At 44.1% G+C, this 19,708-nt stretch overlaps 1 protein-coding gene across 6 annotated transcripts in view; it reads left to right on the top strand.

The window, feature by feature from the left end:
• abcc9 (ATP-binding cassette, sub-family C (CFTR/MRP), member 9) overlaps positions 1 to 19,708 on the top strand; it is a 48,754-nt gene that overhangs the window by 5,669 nt on the left and 23,377 nt on the right. For 3 of the 6 annotated variants that reach the window (XR_015112454.1, XM_086201723.1, XM_086201724.1), the window contains 20 exons: positions 648 to 789; positions 905 to 1,026; positions 1,252 to 1,418; positions 1,579 to 1,680; positions 1,887 to 2,027; positions 2,215 to 2,394; positions 5,174 to 5,338; positions 5,705 to 5,860; positions 5,966 to 6,100; positions 6,228 to 6,390; positions 6,755 to 6,795; positions 7,310 to 7,452; positions 8,294 to 8,402; positions 8,634 to 8,741; positions 11,582 to 11,654; positions 12,941 to 13,046; positions 15,272 to 15,310; positions 17,816 to 17,854; positions 19,165 to 19,266; positions 19,443 to 19,527. Coding sequence is in view for 4 of the 6 variants with exons in the window: in XM_086201723.1 (XP_086057849.1) it covers positions 648 to 789; positions 905 to 1,026; positions 1,252 to 1,418; positions 1,579 to 1,680; positions 1,887 to 2,027; positions 2,215 to 2,394; positions 5,174 to 5,338; positions 5,705 to 5,860; positions 5,966 to 6,100; positions 6,228 to 6,390; positions 6,755 to 6,795; positions 7,310 to 7,452; positions 8,294 to 8,402; positions 8,634 to 8,741; positions 11,582 to 11,654; positions 12,941 to 13,046; positions 15,272 to 15,310; positions 17,816 to 17,854; positions 19,165 to 19,266; positions 19,443 to 19,527 (2,318 nt within the window). In the remaining 2 variants the exon portion in view is untranslated. The remainder of the gene's footprint in view (positions 1 to 647; positions 790 to 904; positions 1,027 to 1,251; positions 1,419 to 1,578; positions 1,681 to 1,886; positions 2,028 to 2,214; positions 2,395 to 5,173; positions 5,339 to 5,704; positions 5,861 to 5,965; positions 6,101 to 6,227; positions 6,391 to 6,754; positions 6,796 to 7,309; positions 7,453 to 8,293; positions 8,403 to 8,633; positions 8,742 to 11,581; positions 11,655 to 12,940; positions 13,047 to 15,271; positions 15,311 to 17,815; positions 17,855 to 19,164; positions 19,267 to 19,442; positions 19,528 to 19,708) is intronic. The other 3 variants (XR_015112455.1, XM_086201726.1, XM_086201725.1) reach the window with 2 other exon arrangements.

The raw sequence follows: 19,708 nt of genomic DNA, 5'->3' as shown, positions 1-19,708 counted from the left end.
GTACAGAATATTGGGCCACACGCGTGTGTGTGTGTGTGTGTGCGAGCGCACGTGTGTGTGTGTGTGTGTGTGTGTGTGTGTGTCAGGTATTCCTCATGTTGACATTATCTGATTACACACTTTTCTCCCTCTTGGGACCATTAAACTGTAGGGTGAAGAAGAAATGAAATGAATTCCTGTCGTTGTAATTACTTCTTAAGTGCTGGACGCAGGAGTGTGTGTGCTAGTGTGTGTATGCATGTTGGCGTGTGTGTGTACAGTCGATGATGGGAATGGTTCTGACCAGAAGCCCCCAGCGTTCTCCCTGAGGACTCACTAATTAATGCTTCCTGGTTGTTGTATTTATCGGCCCCCTGAGCCTCCACAATGGCTCAGTTCCATTTAGTTAAAAGCAGATAAACCTAACAAAAGACATTTTAGTTTGTTTAAGTCCTGTGGTGCTGCGCTCCCATCATACCACTCTGGGTTGATGTTAGAATAATATTAACATTAAGATAAATCAAACATTTTCCATTGTCATTGGCATAAAAATGAAAAAAAAAGGTTTTCTTTTCCATGATGAAATTGTGTGTGTGCGTGTGTGTGTGTGTGTGTGTGTGTGTGTGTGTGTGTGTGTGTGTGTGTGTGTGTGTGTGCGCTTCTGTCAGGTTGGGGCAGCCAGAGCTCGAAGGTTCAAATCCATCATAACACCTGGCTTCATTTCCCCGGCCACAACCTGCGCTGGATCCTCACCTTCATGCTGCTCTTCGTCCACGTCTGCGAGTTTGTGGAGGGCATTGTCTCCAACAAGTGAGACCTCAGAACGATATTGCTCATCAGAATTTTGTAAATATTGTCAATATTTAATGACATATACAGTATATGTAAATATGACTCTTTTATTTGTGTGTACCTCTCACGTTAGGGTGATGGACACCAACCACCTCCATCTCTTCATGCCGGCGTTCATGGGCTTCATTGCAGCTATGACGTCGGTGGTTTACTACCACAACATAGAGACGTCCAACTTCCCCAAACTGCTACTGGGTGAGTTTGAATGGTGAGGTTTAAAAGGCAGGCTTCAGATTAGGGCTGGACCAGACCAAGAGTTTATATTTGAATGCCAGCGTATTTTCTCTGCCTGGTGTTTTTTTAAACTTTCATTCTTTCCACATGAGACCAGATTGATGAAAAAAATGAATCTAGTTGCAATGGGGTTGTCTCTGAGTGGAACATTCATGATTACCTTCTTTATTTCCTTTTTCTTTTCAGTTCTTTTCATCTACTGGGTGTTGGCGTTCATCACTAAGTCCATCAAGTTATGGAAATTTGCCATGCACGATGTGGGGCCGAGGCACCTCAGGTTCTGCATCACAGCCCTGTTAGTGGTCCTGTACGGGCTACTGATGGCCGTGGAGATCAACGTCATTCGAGTCAGGGTGAGTCAGCACGTTTCCTCCTGTGCTGTATGTTTATCTACAAAGGCGGGGGACAGATCGAATTGGAAGACATTAAAAAAAAAGAAAAGAATGGCAGTGTTTTGACTGTTTTCATAACCCATCTTGCATCAATTCATGTGCATCATTTGTCTCCCTCCAGAAATACGTATTCTTTGCCAACCCTCAGAAGGTGAAGCCACCTGAAGATTTGCAGGATTTGGGCGTTCGCTTTCTGCAGCCGTTTGTCAACCTGCTGTCAAAGGTACCATCATGTTGAACTGATTTACAAGCACGTAGAGATTTACTTCGATTCAGTCTGTAGTCACACAATTTGCTGGCCAGCATCCTTTAATATCATCTGAAAGCTTTACCTTGTGAGGTCCTGTATTGTAGAGTGACGCAGGAAGGAGTCCTGGAACCAGGCAGTAAGTTAAAAACCCTTCATAGACATGTGGATGTTTTTCTTAGGCAACCTACTGGTGGATGAATCCTCTGATCATCGGGGCTCATAAGAGGCCCATAGAGCTGAAGAAGATCGGCAAGCTTCCCATTGCTATGCGAGCTCTGACCAACTACTTGCGCCTCAAAGATGCATACGAGGACCAGAGGGTGAGTCACTCGAGGCATGTGTGTGGTGGGCTTGGCCACAGAGACCCTGCAGCAAACAAGAGCAGGACTCGCGCACCATATGTTGTGTGCAATGTTTGTGACGTCTCAAGAATAATGCTGGATCAACCTGATCAACTTGATCAGTTGAATAATGTCCCTCCCTTTTGTGAATCTCTTTTCCGCACAGACTGCCGAGGACCCGGAGCGAGCGCCGTCCATCTGGCGCTCCATGTACCGAGCGTTTGGCCATCCCATCCTGCTCAGCAGCACCTTCCGCTATCTGGCCGACCTGCTGGGCTTTGCAGGACCTCTCTGCATCTCTGGCATCGTGAAGAACCTGAACATCAACATGACCACGGCAGAGAAGGTAAAGGTGGGGGTCGGTATGATGATGTCTCCCGGTCATCGCTGGAGAACGTTTTCCGGGCTCCGTATTAGGCAGAAATAATGTCACCTCACATTATTTAAATTAGCTGCTGAAATGTTTTTGTGTTGTTTAAGGAGCTGAATGATGACATGTTGACTTATACAGGCTACGGCCATTTTCACCTAAGTCTTCCCCCGGCCATTTTTGAATTTTTCCAAAACAGTTACGCTGCTGTCAGTACATATTTTGTGACAAACGTAACGTTGTACATGTCGTTTTTTTAAGTCTTTAATTGGATACCAGACTTTTGAGGATGTGGCTTCATGCATGACATGGGCCTAATAGTAGCTGGTATTCTGTTTACGTCCAGTAATGGCGGGTACGTGGTCGACAGGAACGAATTAGTGCCTGGCACCCTGAGCAGTTAGTAAATAATGGCCTGTGCATCTATTAGAGGATTTACAGTACAACATGATATTTCAATAATTCTCTTCTCTTTAATCAGATGCAACTTGGTGCACATGTTCTCCATGAGAATGTACACCGAGTATTAAAGCACGGTGCTGATAGCTGCACCTTCTGGCTGCAAGTGAAAAACCATCACACTTCTTGTTAAGTAAGTTAAAAAAATTCAATGGAAACAAATTCAGCAAAGTTGCACGGATGGGGATGTCTGTAGCGTTTGTCACAGTTTCACCCGTAGGTGGAGCTGTGATATTTTTCAAAATTGCGGCTGGAGCGGAAACTTGAAGCAGGAACCGCAGGAGCAGCAGTCTTCTTTTTATTCTGTCATGAAGGAATTTTGAGAAGACAGATTCTGTGCGTCAAGTAATTAACAGGCCGGTTGTTTTAGGAGAGTCAAATCCAGAACGCCTGCGATGACTCAAACTGTGACAGAGACAGCAACGTCACGCATTTACTCACTGGAGGAATCACTTAATAAACCTGTATTCTGGCCTTGCTGGTGCTGTAAACACATCCATGGGAACCAACTCTGATCTATGTGTTTACATAAGATCATTTTATTGGACGTTGAGCGCAAATTAGTGCGACATTGTAAGTTGTCCAGCCCCTCAGTGGTGTTGGGTGGTCCAGCCAACCAATGAATGACTCACTCAGTGTGATGTCACTGAGGCGTTGGTCCCAAGCATCATGTCTGAGACAGAATGTCTCAGTGTGTGTATCTGACATGATGATACTCCTGTAATGTCATGATTATCATGTTAAAACCCATTGCCATGGCCCTTAACAACTTTGACCTCATTTTTAACCCTAGATGAAATTCTCAACCCTGTTTGAACGAGTCAAAAAAAAATGTCCAAATCTAGCGATGAAAGGACAGCGACATGTAGCAGTCGTATATTCTTCATCCATGGGAGAGTAAGTGTTTTATTTACAGGTTTTAATCACTTCAAACCACAGTGACTCCAATAGCCGCCGCTGGATGACCGCAAAGATGACCTGAAACATTTAGGTATTCCAAGGTCAGGTCCCTGTGACAGGCGCACAACGTTGAGGAGCACACTTGTGATGTAGTTTATCTAGTTTGACTGTTTTTGTGTAGATTTTCTCATGTATATATTTGACCTTATTATTGCATTCCTACCCTCCTGTGTTTATTATTTAATGCCTTCTGATGCTCTATGTTACCCGTTTGCAGATGGAATTTGCCCGTCTTGGAGCTCATAAAGGATGATCTAATTTTCCAATAATAAAGTGAGAGGACACAGATGTTTATTGATGATCCATTTGGCAAACAGAGGTGGAGCTGATCAGACTTCAGCCTCCTCTAAAGGTTGTGATGGAGAAACAACCACAGCGAGAGGCAGAGCAGATGCTTTTCTCGTTGACAATATATTCTGACTGTGTCCATTTGGCCGAATGTTGTATTAGACATTGGATGTGAGCTGTTGACGGGTCCGTGCCCGCACGGTAAAGTGAGTAGAACGGGCAGTGGAGATAGAGAGCAGGGCTGCATTTCTGAGTGACATGGAAAATTCCCCACTCACATCACACTCCGTGTCAGTTTAATACCCAGGGAGGGCCTGCGGAGCATCAGACGGAGTTACAGGTAATAAATCTGAAGGAAAAAACACTTTAACGTGTCTCAGTTTGGTGTTGGACCACCGCGACCTGCCAGGTTCAGTGCACATTGACAAAGATTCTACAAGTCTCCATTGGAGGGATGAACAATTTACAAAAGTTATCCACCCACTTTGATGAGCGCCAACACTTTGGTCAATGATCTGTCATCTACTGCTCTAGTCTGGTCTGTTGAGGCCGATGGCAGCGTACTCACCCCAGCAGTTCTCCCCTTACATGGTCTGTCTTCAGGAGGGAGAAGCATCCATGTCCAATTTTCAGGCTGTGATGCTGACAAGCGCTTCCTGGCCAAGGGTCACTAAGCCCCTGGGCCTGCCTTCAGATGGGAGCCCCGGGCTTCCGCTGGACTTCCTGCAGACGGGGTCACTGTACTCCTTTTTCTTTGGGTCTGTCCCTCTTAGTCTGACCCCTCACCTGAGACCACAGCCCTCCTGGCTGGAGGTGATAGAGCTGTGAGAAGAAGACAAAATACCTTGGTCTCTATATTGTGCTACTGTTGGAGAGATGATGCTTGTGGATGTAGCGGCCACTGACGAAGAGGCTGCGCTGAGTGAGCTGCGTCTGAATTTAATTGTTGATTAAATAGTGAGGTCAAATGATTGACCCAGACTAGAGGACTACTTTTCCATAAACTTATGTTAAAGTTGAATGGTTTTTTGCGTATGTTTAATTGTAGGAGTTCCATTTAGGCGTGGCCTTCATGTCGTCAACGGAGCTGTTGCAGAACACTTCGGTTCTGGCTGTTCTTCTCTTCCTGGCTTTAATCCTGCAGAGAACGTTCCTGCAAGCCTCCTACTATGTGACCATAGAGACAGGCATCAACCTACGGGGTGCCCTGCTGGTGAGTAACACCTAGTGAATGTCATTTTCACCTTCGCTGAGAAGGTCATGTGATCACTGGAGATGATCAGTTCCATGTAACAGAAGAACGCCCAAAAGTTGTGGGTGTGGATGAAATATGGTTGAGGAACATTAATTTGGACTCTGGAATTGATCTGGAATAGGATCTGTTTTCATGATGTCATATTTCCCAGGCTATGGTTTGTGCTCACCCTCTCGTTTTCTATCATTTAGCTAAAAAATTCCTTCACAATATTTGCCAAAACTTTTTGGAATACAATATGAGAGTGCAGCGCAAATTGCTAGAAATCTGTACTTTGGATGTTAATCCCTGTGCATCCAAAGAACTCATGTCCTGCTTAACCAGGCGATGATTTACAACAAAATCCTGCGGCTGTCCACGTCCAACATGTCGATGGGGGAGATGACTCTGGGACAGATCAACAACCTGGTTGCCATAGAGACCAACCAGCTCATGTGGTTCCTCTTCCTTTGCCCAAACCTGTGGGCCATGCCTGTACAGGTATGATCACCTGAAATTCCATATGAACAGGTAAAAGTGTCTTTTTCAAGTGGGAAAAATGTATAACGCAGCGTTTCATTGGAGATTTATTCCTTTCTTTTTCAGATTGTGATGGGAGTGATTCTGCTTTTCTATTTGTTGGGCGAGAGTGCCTTAGTCGGAGCTTCTGTCATAGTTTTACTGGCTCCGGTTCAATACCTCATCGCGACCAAGTTGGCCGACACACAGAAAAGCACACTAGTAAGCGGCATTCTTATTTGATGGTTAGGTTTCTGCAGCTTAACCCATTCCCCGAAGACCTTTTTGAAGATGTTCTTTCATTAATTTTTCATATGAACGCAAGACAAGATGCGGTTGTCTCTTGCAGGAACACTCTACAGATCGGCTAAAAAAGACCACAGAGATCTTAAAGGGCATCAAGTTGCTAAAGTTGTATGCCTGGGAGAATATCTTCTGTGGCAGTGTGGAGGAAACTAGAAACAAAGAGCTCACCAGCCTCAAGACCTTCGCTTTCTACACATCCATGTCAAGTAAGATGCCGACCGATCTCAGAACCAAGTTTTGTGGCCTCCGGGCCAAGACATCCGGGATGCTGCTGTCTGTTTGCAGCTAGCTAGCACCCATAAAAGAAGAGTGTTGTAGCTAAATGTTCATCACCTTGAAAATGACATAACTTACACTCATCACCTAGCACTTGTAAACATGTTGTAAAGATGCACATGCAGTTACTGGTGATTTTGTCAATGTCAGTGTATTCATTTGAATACCTGGTTTAGTGCATGTCACTGATACTGTGTGTCTTTCCTGTTTTAGTTCGATCATTAGGGAGGAGCACCCGACAGTGCGAGAGCCCTCTCGTTACATTTAAAATGTTTCTTCTCTTTCTCTGTGCAGTTTTCATGAATGCGGCAATTCCCATCGCTGCTGTTCTTGCGGTAAGCTAGTTTTAAAGCAATGCTTCACACAAAGACTGCATTTTACCCTTGAAGTACTCACTGATTGGTGTCTTGAGATCACAAATATGATTTTTCCCTCCTGCATTACTTGTTTGTGACTCCAGAATGCAGGAAAAACCCGCCATCTATATTGATCTTGAAGCTAAGTGAGGACTGATGGCTAAAAACCACAAAACTACCTAAAACATTTGTATCCAAACTGTCCAGCGTATCGTCTGGATGATGATCACCGAACCAGAAGGGTTCTTTGTTTTCAGCCTCAGTCACCATTAGCGTCAAACTGAATATATGTGGACGGCTCTTTCTGCTCTCTGGAGTCACACATCTAATCTGGCTCAAGAAACCTATTGGTGAGTACTGGAGTATGGCTTTCATGTCAGGATATTTTAAGACACTGCCAATGTTTTTCATATTGCATTTCTGAATTCTCCAACAGCAATGTGACATTGCAGTCAAAGTCAAGTGTTACTGAACTGTGGCGTTTTTCTTGTAGACCTTTGTGACGTATCACTGCATCTATAAGAAGTGCCCAAGTTCTTCAGAGGCCTTTGCCGCTCTGGCTCTGTTCCATATCCTGGTCACACCTCTTTTCCTGCTTTCCACAGTTGTCAGATTTGCTGTCAAGGCTCTGGTCAGGTGAGCATTTATAGCAGTTTTCATTGACTCACCTTCTCATCCATCCATTTTCTACTGCTTATCCTGTTAAGGGTGGTGGGGGTGGAGCCTATCCCAGCAGCCTTCAGGTGAGAGGCGGAGTTCCCCCTGGACAGGTCACCAGTCCATGGCAGGGCCAACACATATAGACAGACAACCATTGGCTCTCCCAGCCACGCCTGCGGTCAATTTAGAGTCTGGATTAACCTGGTCCCCTCTTGATGTCTTTGGACTGTGGAGGAAGCTGGAGTACCGGAGAGAACCCACGCAGGAACAGGGAGAACATGCAGACTCACCCAGAAAGACCCCATGATGGAGCCGGGACTGGAACCCACAACCTCCTTGCTGTGAGGCGACAGTGCTGACCACTGCACCACCGTGCCGCCCTATTTAACATATAAATGAGATAGTTTGCACTTTGGCTTTTCTCAGTGGCAGCAAAAACAAGAAATTTTGTAGGGTTAACGTTGGCCCCCCAGATGATGTCTAACTGCTGCCATGTTTGCCATTTTATGGACTGCAAAAGGACTCATGCTTCACAGTGTATACAGTTTCACTTTCACCCATTTACACTCTCAGTGTAAATGGGTAAATAATGTTGTACAATGTTGTTTGGGTTAACGGAGAAGGGGATGTGGACATGAATATACAAGGAAGACAAACTGGAGGTGCCGTCTAACTAAAATATATGAGGTTTGCAGTGGTAAATCTAATTAAAGGAGCACGGCGGAAACCTGACAGCAGGGAAGAGTAACTCTAAACTCCCGGGAGATTGTTATGATCGTCACAATCAGACTCTACTTGTGCGTGTGTGTGTTTGCAGTGTCCAGAAGCTGGGCGAGTTTCTCCAGAGTGACGAAATTGGAGACGACAGCTGGAGAAATGGAGACATGTCGTTTAACTTGGAGGCTGGTAAAAAACACCTGGGGACGGTGAGTGGCAAGAATGAACCTGCTTCACTCACTTCACACACACACTTCATTCACCGACACGGGTTTTCACATCATACTTTATTTTTGCTCAGTCTCAATCAATATTTTTATATTTTGGACATTTCCCAGAGCATCTTTAAAAGATCTCGCGGGGTCAGCAACAGGAGCAGCGTTATCAGTCTTGAATCAGTGCTAACTTTACATCTCCTGTCATTTTATTAACCCCCGAAGACTAAAGCCATCAACAGGAAACAGCCAATGCGTTACCAGATGGACAACTACGAGCAGCCGACCAGGCGACCGATGAGGCCCACTGAGACTGACGATGTGGCTGTAAAGGTCAGGGTCAAAGTTCACATGTTGGGGTTAAAGCTGGGTTAGGCAAAGACGAGAGTATGAAGTCTGGACACTGCAAATCCATATCTGAAATATGAACAGTTGTTCATGAGAAGGGGTTTGTTTTATGTGTAAACTACAGAACATGTACGTGCTGTATAACTGTACAGCAGCTGTACAAGATCTGCTGTGTAGGAAATTGAGGGAAGTAGCTTCTCTTCAGGTGTAGAGAACGCTGCTGGGTTTTTTTTTTTTTTACACCATTTCCTCCATTTTTCTCTGAAATTGTACATCGCCAATGATCGACTGCTGTATTGCACGGGCACTGAGAGAGGAAGGGCCCAGAGCGGAGGAAAACCCTCACAACAGCCAACAGGTTGCATTTTTCAGACATGTCTTCGTAAAACTTGTCCTTGGAAGACAGCTCATCTCCTGGTTTGGCTCAGTGATGGTTTGATTGTGCAGAGACAGCACCTTCCTCTTTCCACCAGTAGTTTTATTTTTATTTTTTTTATAAGCCATTGAATTTCTTCAAGAGCTTTTTCATATCCTGGTTTCTGCATCCATGATTTGTTTTCTGGGTGCATACGATCATACATGCAACGTAAGTTTGCGAGCGAGCGAGCACTCTGTCCCATCTCAGGATGTTTAGGATTCACATGAGAATTTGTTGCCCCGTAAAGGGCCTTGTGAATGTGTCCAGCATTTTCTCAGCCCCTCCGTCTTCCTGTTTCTTCCCTGTGGAGTGACGCTACCAGATAATTAGAAGGGGGGTGGGGCAGTGGAATATACTCTTAATACACATAGACCTGTCAGTGTTGGAGTCTAGCAGCTAATCAGAAAAAAAAAAGATCTTTTAGGAATTACAGTATTTGGGCACCCGGTCATTCCAGTCCCTCAGCTCTTCTGGGAGCCGTCCTGCTAGATATTTGAACCTAGCAGCTGGGATCAGCACATATTAAACCACAAGTGCGTTAGAGAGGTCCAGAAGAGTTTCACAGAAGAACCAGGCTCACGTTCTCCACAGCCCCCGGTCATGAGGACACTCCATAATGTGTCCTTGTAAACCAGTTCCTGCAGCTTCTTACATTGTGTCGAATGATCATTTTTCTCTGGTGTTACGGCAGTGACCCCATTAACCTCTCATTTCCTTCTCCATATCCTTGCATCTCTCCTCTCCTGTTCTCCTTCACTCCCCTTCCTTGTTTTCGATGATATCTGATCTTTCCATTTCTGTCTTCCCCCTTGACTCCAAACTTGACTGTTTTCTCTCAGCAGAGGAATCTGATAGCCTGGTGAGACCATCTGTATCTCACAAGCTCAAAAGTTGCCCTCTGCAGTCACGCCTGGATCCCTTCCCATCTACAACCGGTCGTGTCCCCTTCGCTGCATCATGATGCGCGTTTTGAAGAACACGTGTGTCAGAAAAAGTTGATGGAAATGAGCTGAAGTTGAAAAAAAGTTATGCTCTCTTGTTGTGGTTTCCAAAGTAAATCTGCAGAGGAGGAGATGGAAAACCCGTTCTTCAGATAAAGTCAGACAAAGTGAATCTTTAGCTCATGTGACTGGTCAGCTCATTGCGCGGCTGAATATTCCTAATCCTTGTCTTCACCATCGGACCGCGGCAACACGTCCACTACGACCTCTCTTTCACTGGTCGACAGCTCCTCTTCTTCTACTGTTACAGCCACAGTCGTGCTTAAGGCTGATTTATTCACTCCAAACCAGTTGATGGAAGTACAGCGTGTACTTGCCGTGACAGACAAGCTCCCTCATCAAAAACTCTTTTCTGCTGAGAAGCTCCACCACAGCATCCTCCTCTTCTTTACTTGCAGTTATTGAGTCTATTCCTGCAAAGACTGCACTGAAAGCAGTTTATTATATTAACTCACAGTTTGTAGCTTCAAGAAATGTTATTTTCCACTACTCTTTTTTTTTTTTTTCATCATTCTGCTTTACCAGCGATGTCATAAACTATGAGGACCAATCAGGGGCTACATTGCTGTTTGAGTGCCGATGGACAACTGGAACACAGTTTTTATTTGTTGGTAACTTTTTAATTCCTGTCGTGGTTCCACATAGGAGGGAAGGCTTTCTGGCTGCGAGTCTGACTCACATCATTCTTTAAGTCTGTTCTGCTTATGAGATTAGATTTATTAGAGATGTGTAAAAGATTCTTTACGAACAAGAAAATCCAAATGTCACGTCCCACTGTATGGAAACAGCTTGGAGTGAGTTTATTTTAAATGATCTCTGCACAAAGAAACAAAGATCTTATCTCTAAGATGCCTTTGGGGATCTTTGTCCAGGGGAGAAGGAAACTGGAAGAAGCCTTTTGGGGAGGGGGTTGTCAGATAAAATAAACATAATATAAACAAATAAATGCAACAGATGGGAGGAATGTAAACAGGGTCCTAGTGGGAAGCCGGGTGATAGATCAGGAAACGGGGATTAGACACAGAGGCCAGTTACACGAATTTAAAAAGAGCCATCCAGTTTTTGAATTGTGAAATATTAGTACTGCGATTGTTGGGATGATTGTCCTGCTCAAACCATGAGCGCAGTATGTGTCTCAACATGCGTCGTGCAGTTTTTGGCATCCAACATGCAGTTTAAGACTCAAATTCTGGGTCAAGAGTTAAAGTGGGCCTTTACTCTGGAAGGTGGACACAAAGCAAGAAAAAAGCACACAATCAAGGTGTGCGAAAGGTTCATTTACTGAACAGTAAAGTTTGAATATTTTAAGGATATTTTATAGGTTTATCTTGTAAAAATATTGATGCTGCAAATATGACCTTTTACAAAACCTGCAAATGAATTTACTTCTTTATCTTGACATCCAGGTGACCAATGGATTCTTCACCTGGGGAAGCAACCTGTCAACACTGTCTGACATCAACATCTGCATCCCGACAGGTACGCCACCATCCTGCAGAACAGTTTGGGAGGGAGAGTCGCTGTTTAGTAACGGAAGGGTTGCTGGTTCGATCCCTGCTTTCTCTCAGGGACCTTGTCCAAGTGTCCTTGAATGAAACATGTGGACGTGCTGCAAGAGTGTCAGAGTCCCACTGCAGTAAAATCTCAAGTGTCAGGTCATGCTCGAGAGGCTGACAACAGATGGATCGTGTAGAGTAGCACAGACTTGCATCTTCCTCCCCTGGGAGGCGACTTGCTTTCAATCACGGTCATGCTACTAAGACAAACTGGATTTGTTGTTGGGCCAGCTGTTGGTGTAATGTCATTTGGAGTAAATGAGATGAGTGTTCTGTCTTTTCATTTGAGTGCGTGACTGAAGAGTCTTTACAGGGTTAGAACATCGAGGCGAGTTCTCACATCTTCAGGGACTATTTTAGACTCTGGCTCTGAGTCCTAGTTATACTTGTACTGGGGTCAACTTTAGGATATGAACGCAATCATTGGAGAGATTGACTTACAGGTCTTTCAAAGTGTGTGTTTGGCATTTTAAGATTTAACATCCACCTTCACACAGTCCGTTTACATAATGTTCAAAGAAGTTTTATCTGACCAGAAATTGATTTTTAAAATATATTTAAACATGGCTATCCAACTGACATTGTACTTTTCAAAGTCAGACTAACACACCTAAATACTACATTTGGGAATCAAAGTACTCTGACATGTACAGGAGCTAATCGGCCCCTCACTGGCTGACTGTTCTGCTCCTGTTCTGTAGGAGCCACCGCAGTGGTAAACAAGGAGCTACTCGCGCCACATAGCTTCTAGCGCCACATAGCTACTCGCACCTCATAGCTACCAGCGCCACATAGCTACTCGCTCCACATAGCTTCTAGCGCCACATAGCTACCAGCGCCACATAGCTACTAGCGGCACATAGTTACCAGCGCCACATAGCTTCTAGCGCCACATAGCTACTAGCGCCACATAGCTACTAGCGCCACATAGCTACTAGCGCCACATAGCTATAGCGCGACTGCAACTGGATTCTGTTTTCAAGCGGGGCTGGTGTTAGCCACTGCCACAAGCTAACAGATGGTATGTTAACTTGTAGTTCCTTCTACAAGTAGACCTGGATGTGAGCTCGTACAGCATCTCAATCCCTAAACTTAGCCATGTCCACGTCCTCCCATCATCACTGTTTGATGAGGGAAATCAGAAATTAACACTTAGGGAGCAGGAAGGGTTGTCACGTGACCCATTTCAATCTTTTATGCCCCCCCCAGGTCAGCTGACAATGATTGTAGGCCAGGTGGGTTGTGGGAAATCTTCTCTGCTGCTGGCCATGCTGGGTGAGATGCAGACCATGAATGGAAGAGTCTACTGGAGCAAGTAAGTCGTCACAACTGCAGCACGCAGGAAAATATAAACGTATTAATCTTGCGCTGCTACGTTTTATGTGTCAGTTTTCCTGCATTTCTTTCTTTCAAATGTCAAAAATGAACCGTTTTTAAAGCTTTGATCATTTGATTGCAGTGCAATGTTTAGATTTTGTTAGAGCACAGAAAAATCTAGTGATGCTTGTGATTGTTCTTTGTTATCTTTTGATCAGCACAGAAATGATGATGATGATGATGATGATGATGATGATACTGACTGACAGAAACAGATGATCTGTTTATTAGTGTCCAGGAACAAATGTCACGATAATTCAATTTTCTGCTCTGGTGGTTGGAATGAAATTAAATGACTGTGTGAGTTATTGAATCAGTTAGCTGCTGCTCTAAAGAGGTTTTCATTTGTGAAAAAGAAAGATGAACCAAGCACAGTCGCGGTCATATTTAATGGGCTTTGAAAGCTTCTCACTCAGTTAAATGTAACGTCTCATAAGTATTGAATAACACGAGGCGTTGATGCTGCAATTACCAGATCAGCGTCATTCGTCAATGGTTGTTTGTCTGGTTTCATTGTGACGGACACATTTTTTTGTCAGATTACTTACATCTCATGAAATAACAGCTTGATTATGACACAGACTCTCTCCAGAGTGGCTGCCACCCTCACACTGGTGCTACAGTTTTATTGAGACTGATTTCAGTGCATCAGTGTGGATCTGTTTAGCTTAGATTTAAACAGGTACATCGGTAGGCCTTTATTTTCCGCGACACTGAAACCGCCACTGAATAATTGTCATTGGAAAATCTGATTACGATGTTTATTTTATCAGGAAACGCCGCCAAAAAAATCTTACACTCAATTTGAGTCTTGCGTCAGATATTAGCTCATTCTCAGTATGATGACCAAAGAAGAGGAGACGTGAGCATCGGCCCAACTTTGCTTCAGACATATTCTGCAGTGTGTGTGTGTGTGTGTGTATGTGTGTGTGTGTGTGTGTGTGTGTGTGTCTTTTCAGTCTGTCAGTGACCTTTGACCTTTGACCACCGAGTAGGATTTGATCCTTTTGTCTATGATGGTGTTTTTGGCAAAATTTGAAGACTTTGTCTCGTGTAAAAAGGGATGCGCGGACGACCCCGAAAACAATTGCCAGTTTCTGACGATACTGACGACATTCCAGTATTATCCAGCGTCTGGTGCTACTTTAGCTGGATTGAAACAATAAAAATTCTCTTAGTTGTTAGGCAACATTAACAAGCAAATGTCATTCATTGGCTTGGGTAAATTGCTAGCTTTTTTAACACTGGAGGAGAGGCTGCCGCTGAGTTTCCCTTGTAGGGTGGCTGGTCGAGACCACTTGACCTCGGCCCCACCAATGGATTTTCACGTGCATTTCACAGTGACGCATTAGCAATGGTGGCTTGGAGTGGTTTTTGGGAACCTCTACTTAGAATAAACGCTGAATTTGAACTTGTGCTCGGACAGCTTTTTTCACCGCTGTCATTGTCGCAAATCTTCTCAAACTTTACCTCCGTCTCTGGAGAGCAGCGACGTGTCAGATACTGGCTGGTTCTGATTTAAAAGCGATTGCAACTGAAGAAACTGCTCGCAGGTGGACTCCCACTCTTCTTCTTCTCTGTTTGTCGCGCCGACACCGTCATCTTCTGGCAGGGTTACATCGCCTATTTGATTCATTCCAAACCAGTCGATGGAAGCATGATGCTCATCTCCCATTTTTGCAACACATGTCAACAGTTTGCTGAAGACTCACTCCCACCGCTTCAGGAGCAAAATGGTTTTAGGAGACAGTTTCTACTCAAGAGATGGGATTTCCATGTAAACTGGATTAATTTGGCATAATGAATTAATGTTTATGTTTTTTTTGCCATGTATGGCTTGATATAAGTGAATGTTTTCTAAATATTTAAAAATTTGAATAGGTAATATTTTAAATGCTGCAGTGGATTTTGTCGTATTGATGTGTGGTTGTTGTGTTGTTGTTTTTTTAAAACATCTTAATTTCCTAGACTTCAGCAACACCACTGCAGTTTCTATTCAGGTTTCCAAACCCTGACTGCTGACTCGAGCTTCCCACTAATCTTTGCTCTGTGTGTGTTTGAGTGAGTGAGTGAGTGTGTGTGTGTGTGTGTGTGTGTGTATCTATTTGCCTGAGTTTGTGTGTGGTTTCTGTCTCTTGACCTCCTGCCCTCTTGCCATGTCAGGCTGCCTGATTGTGAGATGGTCCACGATGGGAACATCAGGTACTTTCTCTCTTCTTCCTGCAGAAAACATCACTTACACACTCCGGATCTTATTTTCATTCATTCAAATAGGAGGTAAACTTTCATAAAGGATTTCATACGGGATTCACAAGCGAAGTCTTGCTCGCCTGCTGTAGTTTAGGCACAGAAGTCTGTGAGTGTGTGAGGAGTTGATGAGCGGATCAAACACAACACTGCGGATGCAGTTGGATGATGACAAACCCATCTGTGAATCCGTGCCGTGAGGAGCCAACAGAGGAAGGAGCGATTATATGCCGTTAGCTTGTCATGATCATCTCAACCACCATGCCTGCTGTCGCTAGTGCTAGCCTAGCCTAGCCTTGTCTCCTATGTATAAGTAAAGGAACTTGATACATTCAGCTTTAAATCCCTCTGCAACCTGCAAAGTGGTCTGTATTCTCTGATGGTGGCGCATACAAAAGCTGCTGCTACATCTCTAGCCTCCATTTTTTGTTTACTGTGCAAACCTGCATTCTCGGCAGCGTTTTCACGAGTCTCTGGCTCATTTATTCGGCCTGGCAGTTGAAGTGGGAAGTCATGCAGTGTGTGTGATCCCGGGCTTTTAGTGGATTTCATTGTCTCTTTGGACTGTGAAGGTCTTAGCTGATATGTCTTCAGTTAACTGACTTAAACTCCTATTTTAGCAAGAATAAAATGCAAGAAGCAACGTACTCATTTGTTGTCCAGCTGTGAGACGCTGACGGCTCCTTCAGTCTGATTAAAAGACTAAACATAATAGGACGTTAATCACATTGTCATGTTGCTGATAAAAAGTAGTTTGAGTTGGATTTAGCGCTGTGTTGCTATCAGAACAAGAGCAGGTCATAATGTCTGTTGCCAGGACTCTCACATTAAACAGATGATGATTTCTAACCTCTTAAAGTAAAACTGAAACTACTTTTAGTCCACTTTCATCCGAGTCGCCGATTCGATCAGATTTTTCTTCTGTCTGCTCCTTTTCATGTATGATTTTCAGAACTTTTTATGCTCATTTTATGCCGTTCGTCTTTTCTTTTGCCAACGAATGAAAGAAATGAATCAAACAACCACAAGGAGACATTGATGTCTCCTCACCCAGAGTCAACTGAAAAGAAAGGCTCCACATCCACAGGGGCAGATTTGAAAAAGGAAGTTTGATCAGCTTGACAGTGTTCAAAAGTGTTGCTAAAATCTCCTGAACTCACCTGTACCGGATCTCATCCTTCCAAGGCCTTCTGAATCTACTTAACCTTCTAACCCAGGCTGCCATTATCGCACACACATTGTTTTTTTATGTGCGAAAAAAAACTTAATTATGTCCGGAGTAGCCACTAAACCTAATTATCACAGGCAGACAATGACTGCATCTCTGACACGGCGCTTCTTCTCTGGGTGGGAAGGTTAATTTGATTAACTGCTGGCAGGCAAACTTCACATCTTCCTCGTCTGAGGTTTGGCATGAAAACACACCCGTCTGCTCCACTTGGTTTGCCTCATTGTCCTGTCACATACAAGAAGTCGGTTTTATTTTCTGTGTGTAGCTGCTTTCTGGAGTTACCCTTTCACACATACATCACACTGAGAGATTGCTGGTGTCAGACTTGTCCTCGGCTCCTGGAGTTACTCTGCTTGGTTTGGCATCTGTGTGGACTGCAAGAGACACGACATGGACTATGGCTGACGGGGCGTCCCAGAACTTCTTGAAACTTGTCGTCTCTTCAGGTCAACAGATTTATTGGCATCCTTGTGTGAAGCGGTTGTTGTTCCTCACAGCCGGGTGCCAGCGGCCGGCTCCATTCCCACGTGCTCGATCAGACACGTGCTCACATTATGCGCTACACGCTCAGTATGCACTCTGCTTACATACTCTAACATTTCCGCAGAATAAATCTCTTTGGCGTTCTAAGAGGTACATATTCCAGATTCCAGACTGAAAACTCTCACATGCTATCTGAGCATACTAAATACTACTGAAGTACTGCACTTGTGTTTTCCAGACGGGTGCATCTGGGCACCAAATGATGTACACACATGCATGAGAAGTTACACGGGAAATACAGTAGACAGGACCTCGTGTTTCAAAAATAGATGTTTCTGAGAAATAAGCAATTCTAGCTGTACGTGCCACTGATTCACGTGATTGTGACTGTGATTGGCACGAAAGAATAACTTTGGTTGTTGTCATCTGTGAGCTTTCGTCTGGCTGAAGCCATTGATTCACTCGTGACCCGAGCCTTTTGACAGGGAGCTTGAAAACGCAGAAAGTGGGTAATCAGGCTAAAACGGTGTTGCGAACCAGGCACAAATCCTGTCGGACTCATTCCCTAATTTGCTGGGTCTCGTCCTGATAAGTTCAGCTTTGGTGTGTGTGTGTGTGTGTGTGTGTGTGTGTGTGTGTGTGTGTGTGTGTGAAAGGGTCTTCATGCTGTCGCATGTTGTCGCTCAGTATATACACAGTTTATTGCCTGAGGTTCCTTCTAACATGCTGATTGGTGGCTTTGACAGCTGGACAGAGTCAGAGGCGTTTGACGAAGAAACCAGGAGGTATAACTTCCTCGTTCTGTGTCCTGCTGCCCACCCCCATCGTCCGCCCCCTCCTACTTCCATAGGTTTTAACTCCGTACATTCATTCATTCCATTCAGGAGAAAGTACTGTTCTCAGCAGCTGCTACATTTGATTTGCTGTTGCTTATTAACGCGTACAAACAGAGAATAAACTAGTTGTTTCTTATTTAGCAAACCATTTCATCGTTTCAGTCTTTTTTTCGTGCCAAATGTTGGATACATATAATGATATAAATCTTATATATCTGGATTTTATACTTTTTTGTCATGAATGACAGAAAATAAAGAGTCTTTGGATTTTGGGAATTTTGGATGGACCAAAAAAAAAAAAAAAACCAACAACACTGGACTCTGGGCTCTGAGAAATTGTGATTTGCATTTTTCAAATTTTCCTGACACTTTATAGACAAAACGGTTCATCCGTCTTGAAAATAATTGTTTATTGCAGCCCTGGTGGGATTTCTTTTTTGCTTTTTTCAAGTTATTTTGCTATTGCAAGTCAGTGTTTTTTCCTGCAGCAGCCATCAAGCTTTAACAGACTCTCTTCTGCTCGTCTTGTTGCTCTTCACGTTTACCACTTGGTGTTGTGCTACAGCTTGTCATCGTGCAGTGGTTTGTGTTTTTGACAGCTGGGAGTCCGGCGTTCGTGTGTTGTAATTAGTTAGTGTGTTTGTCCTGTTCTTGAGAGGAGTGAAACTTGCTCCCAGAGGACTCCCAGCAAAGTTGTTGTTGTTGTTGTTTTATCCATTTTGGTGTTGTTGATGACTGACAGCTCATCATTAACCTGATCCATCATCATGTCTCATAATTGACATCTTCCCACGTTGCAGTTGAGTGACCACGCCACCATCTCTCCTCTTGTTTCTGATGTTTGGGTTCCACATTCATAAAGCTGATTAGAACAGGAGTGCTGATCTGACAGGGACTTTCCATTCACAGACAGTGAAACAAAACGGAGTGGATTGTATTGTCACAAGTGGATGGGGGAGGTAATAAAAAGCATACAAACAAACATTTCAGAATCAACGGCTTAAAGATGTGTCGGTTGTGTAGACGATGCAATCAGCAGCAGCGCGTTTGGCCCGCAGATTATTGCACATCTCTTGCTACCAAAGCAAATACTCAGCTGTAATTTAAACACAACATTTGGGAAAAAAATGTGAAGGAAACAAAGTAATTTCTCCTTTCCAGTCCTGAAAGCAGACTCGGTACTCCGCTCTCTGAGGCTTTATGAACAAAGAGCCTTGTTCTTACATGTCTGTTTTCCACTGTTTCCCCTCACGCATCAGCAAGAACCGATACTCTGTGGCCTACGCTGCTCAGAAGTCCTGGCTGCTCAACGCCACAGTGGAGGACAACATCACTTTTGGAAGCCCATTTAACAAACAGAGGTAAGATCTCCCCGCTGACCTCTTCTGGCGATTCTATCTCTTTTTAATGCTGAAGTGAACAGAACATCATGTCTGTGGGTAACAATGCTCACGTGAGAGCTTGGATTTTCAAAACCATTTTCATGGCTCAGCTTTTGTATATGATGGGTCTCCTGTGATGACGTCACGTTTTCCAGGTACAAGGCTGTGATTGACGCCTGCTCTCTGCAGCTCGATATTGACCTGCTGCCTTTTGGGGACCAGACTGAGATCGGAGAGAGAGTGAGCACTTTGTTTGACTGTGAACTCAGTTTTTAGGATCAGAGTGATACCTGACAGGTGTATTTGTAGCTTCAAGTACTCAAAAACTGCTGTCGAGGCTCATAAATGCCTTTTTATGGCTGCATCCCTTCTTTGTGACTTCAGACAGCAGACAGAGCCGGCCACATGTATATTTAGCTTG

The sequence above is a fragment of the Aulostomus chinensis genome, chromosome 4 (assembly GCF_037954235.1).
Source record: "Aulostomus chinensis isolate RoL2024-O1b breed Wild chromosome 4, RoL_Achi_v1.0, whole genome shotgun sequence".
In the NCBI taxonomy this organism is placed as follows: Eukaryota; Metazoa; Chordata; class Actinopteri; order Syngnathiformes; family Aulostomidae; genus Aulostomus; species Aulostomus chinensis.
The sequence above is the reverse complement of the archived record's forward strand: the minus strand, read 5'-3'. Positions and strand labels throughout refer to the sequence as shown.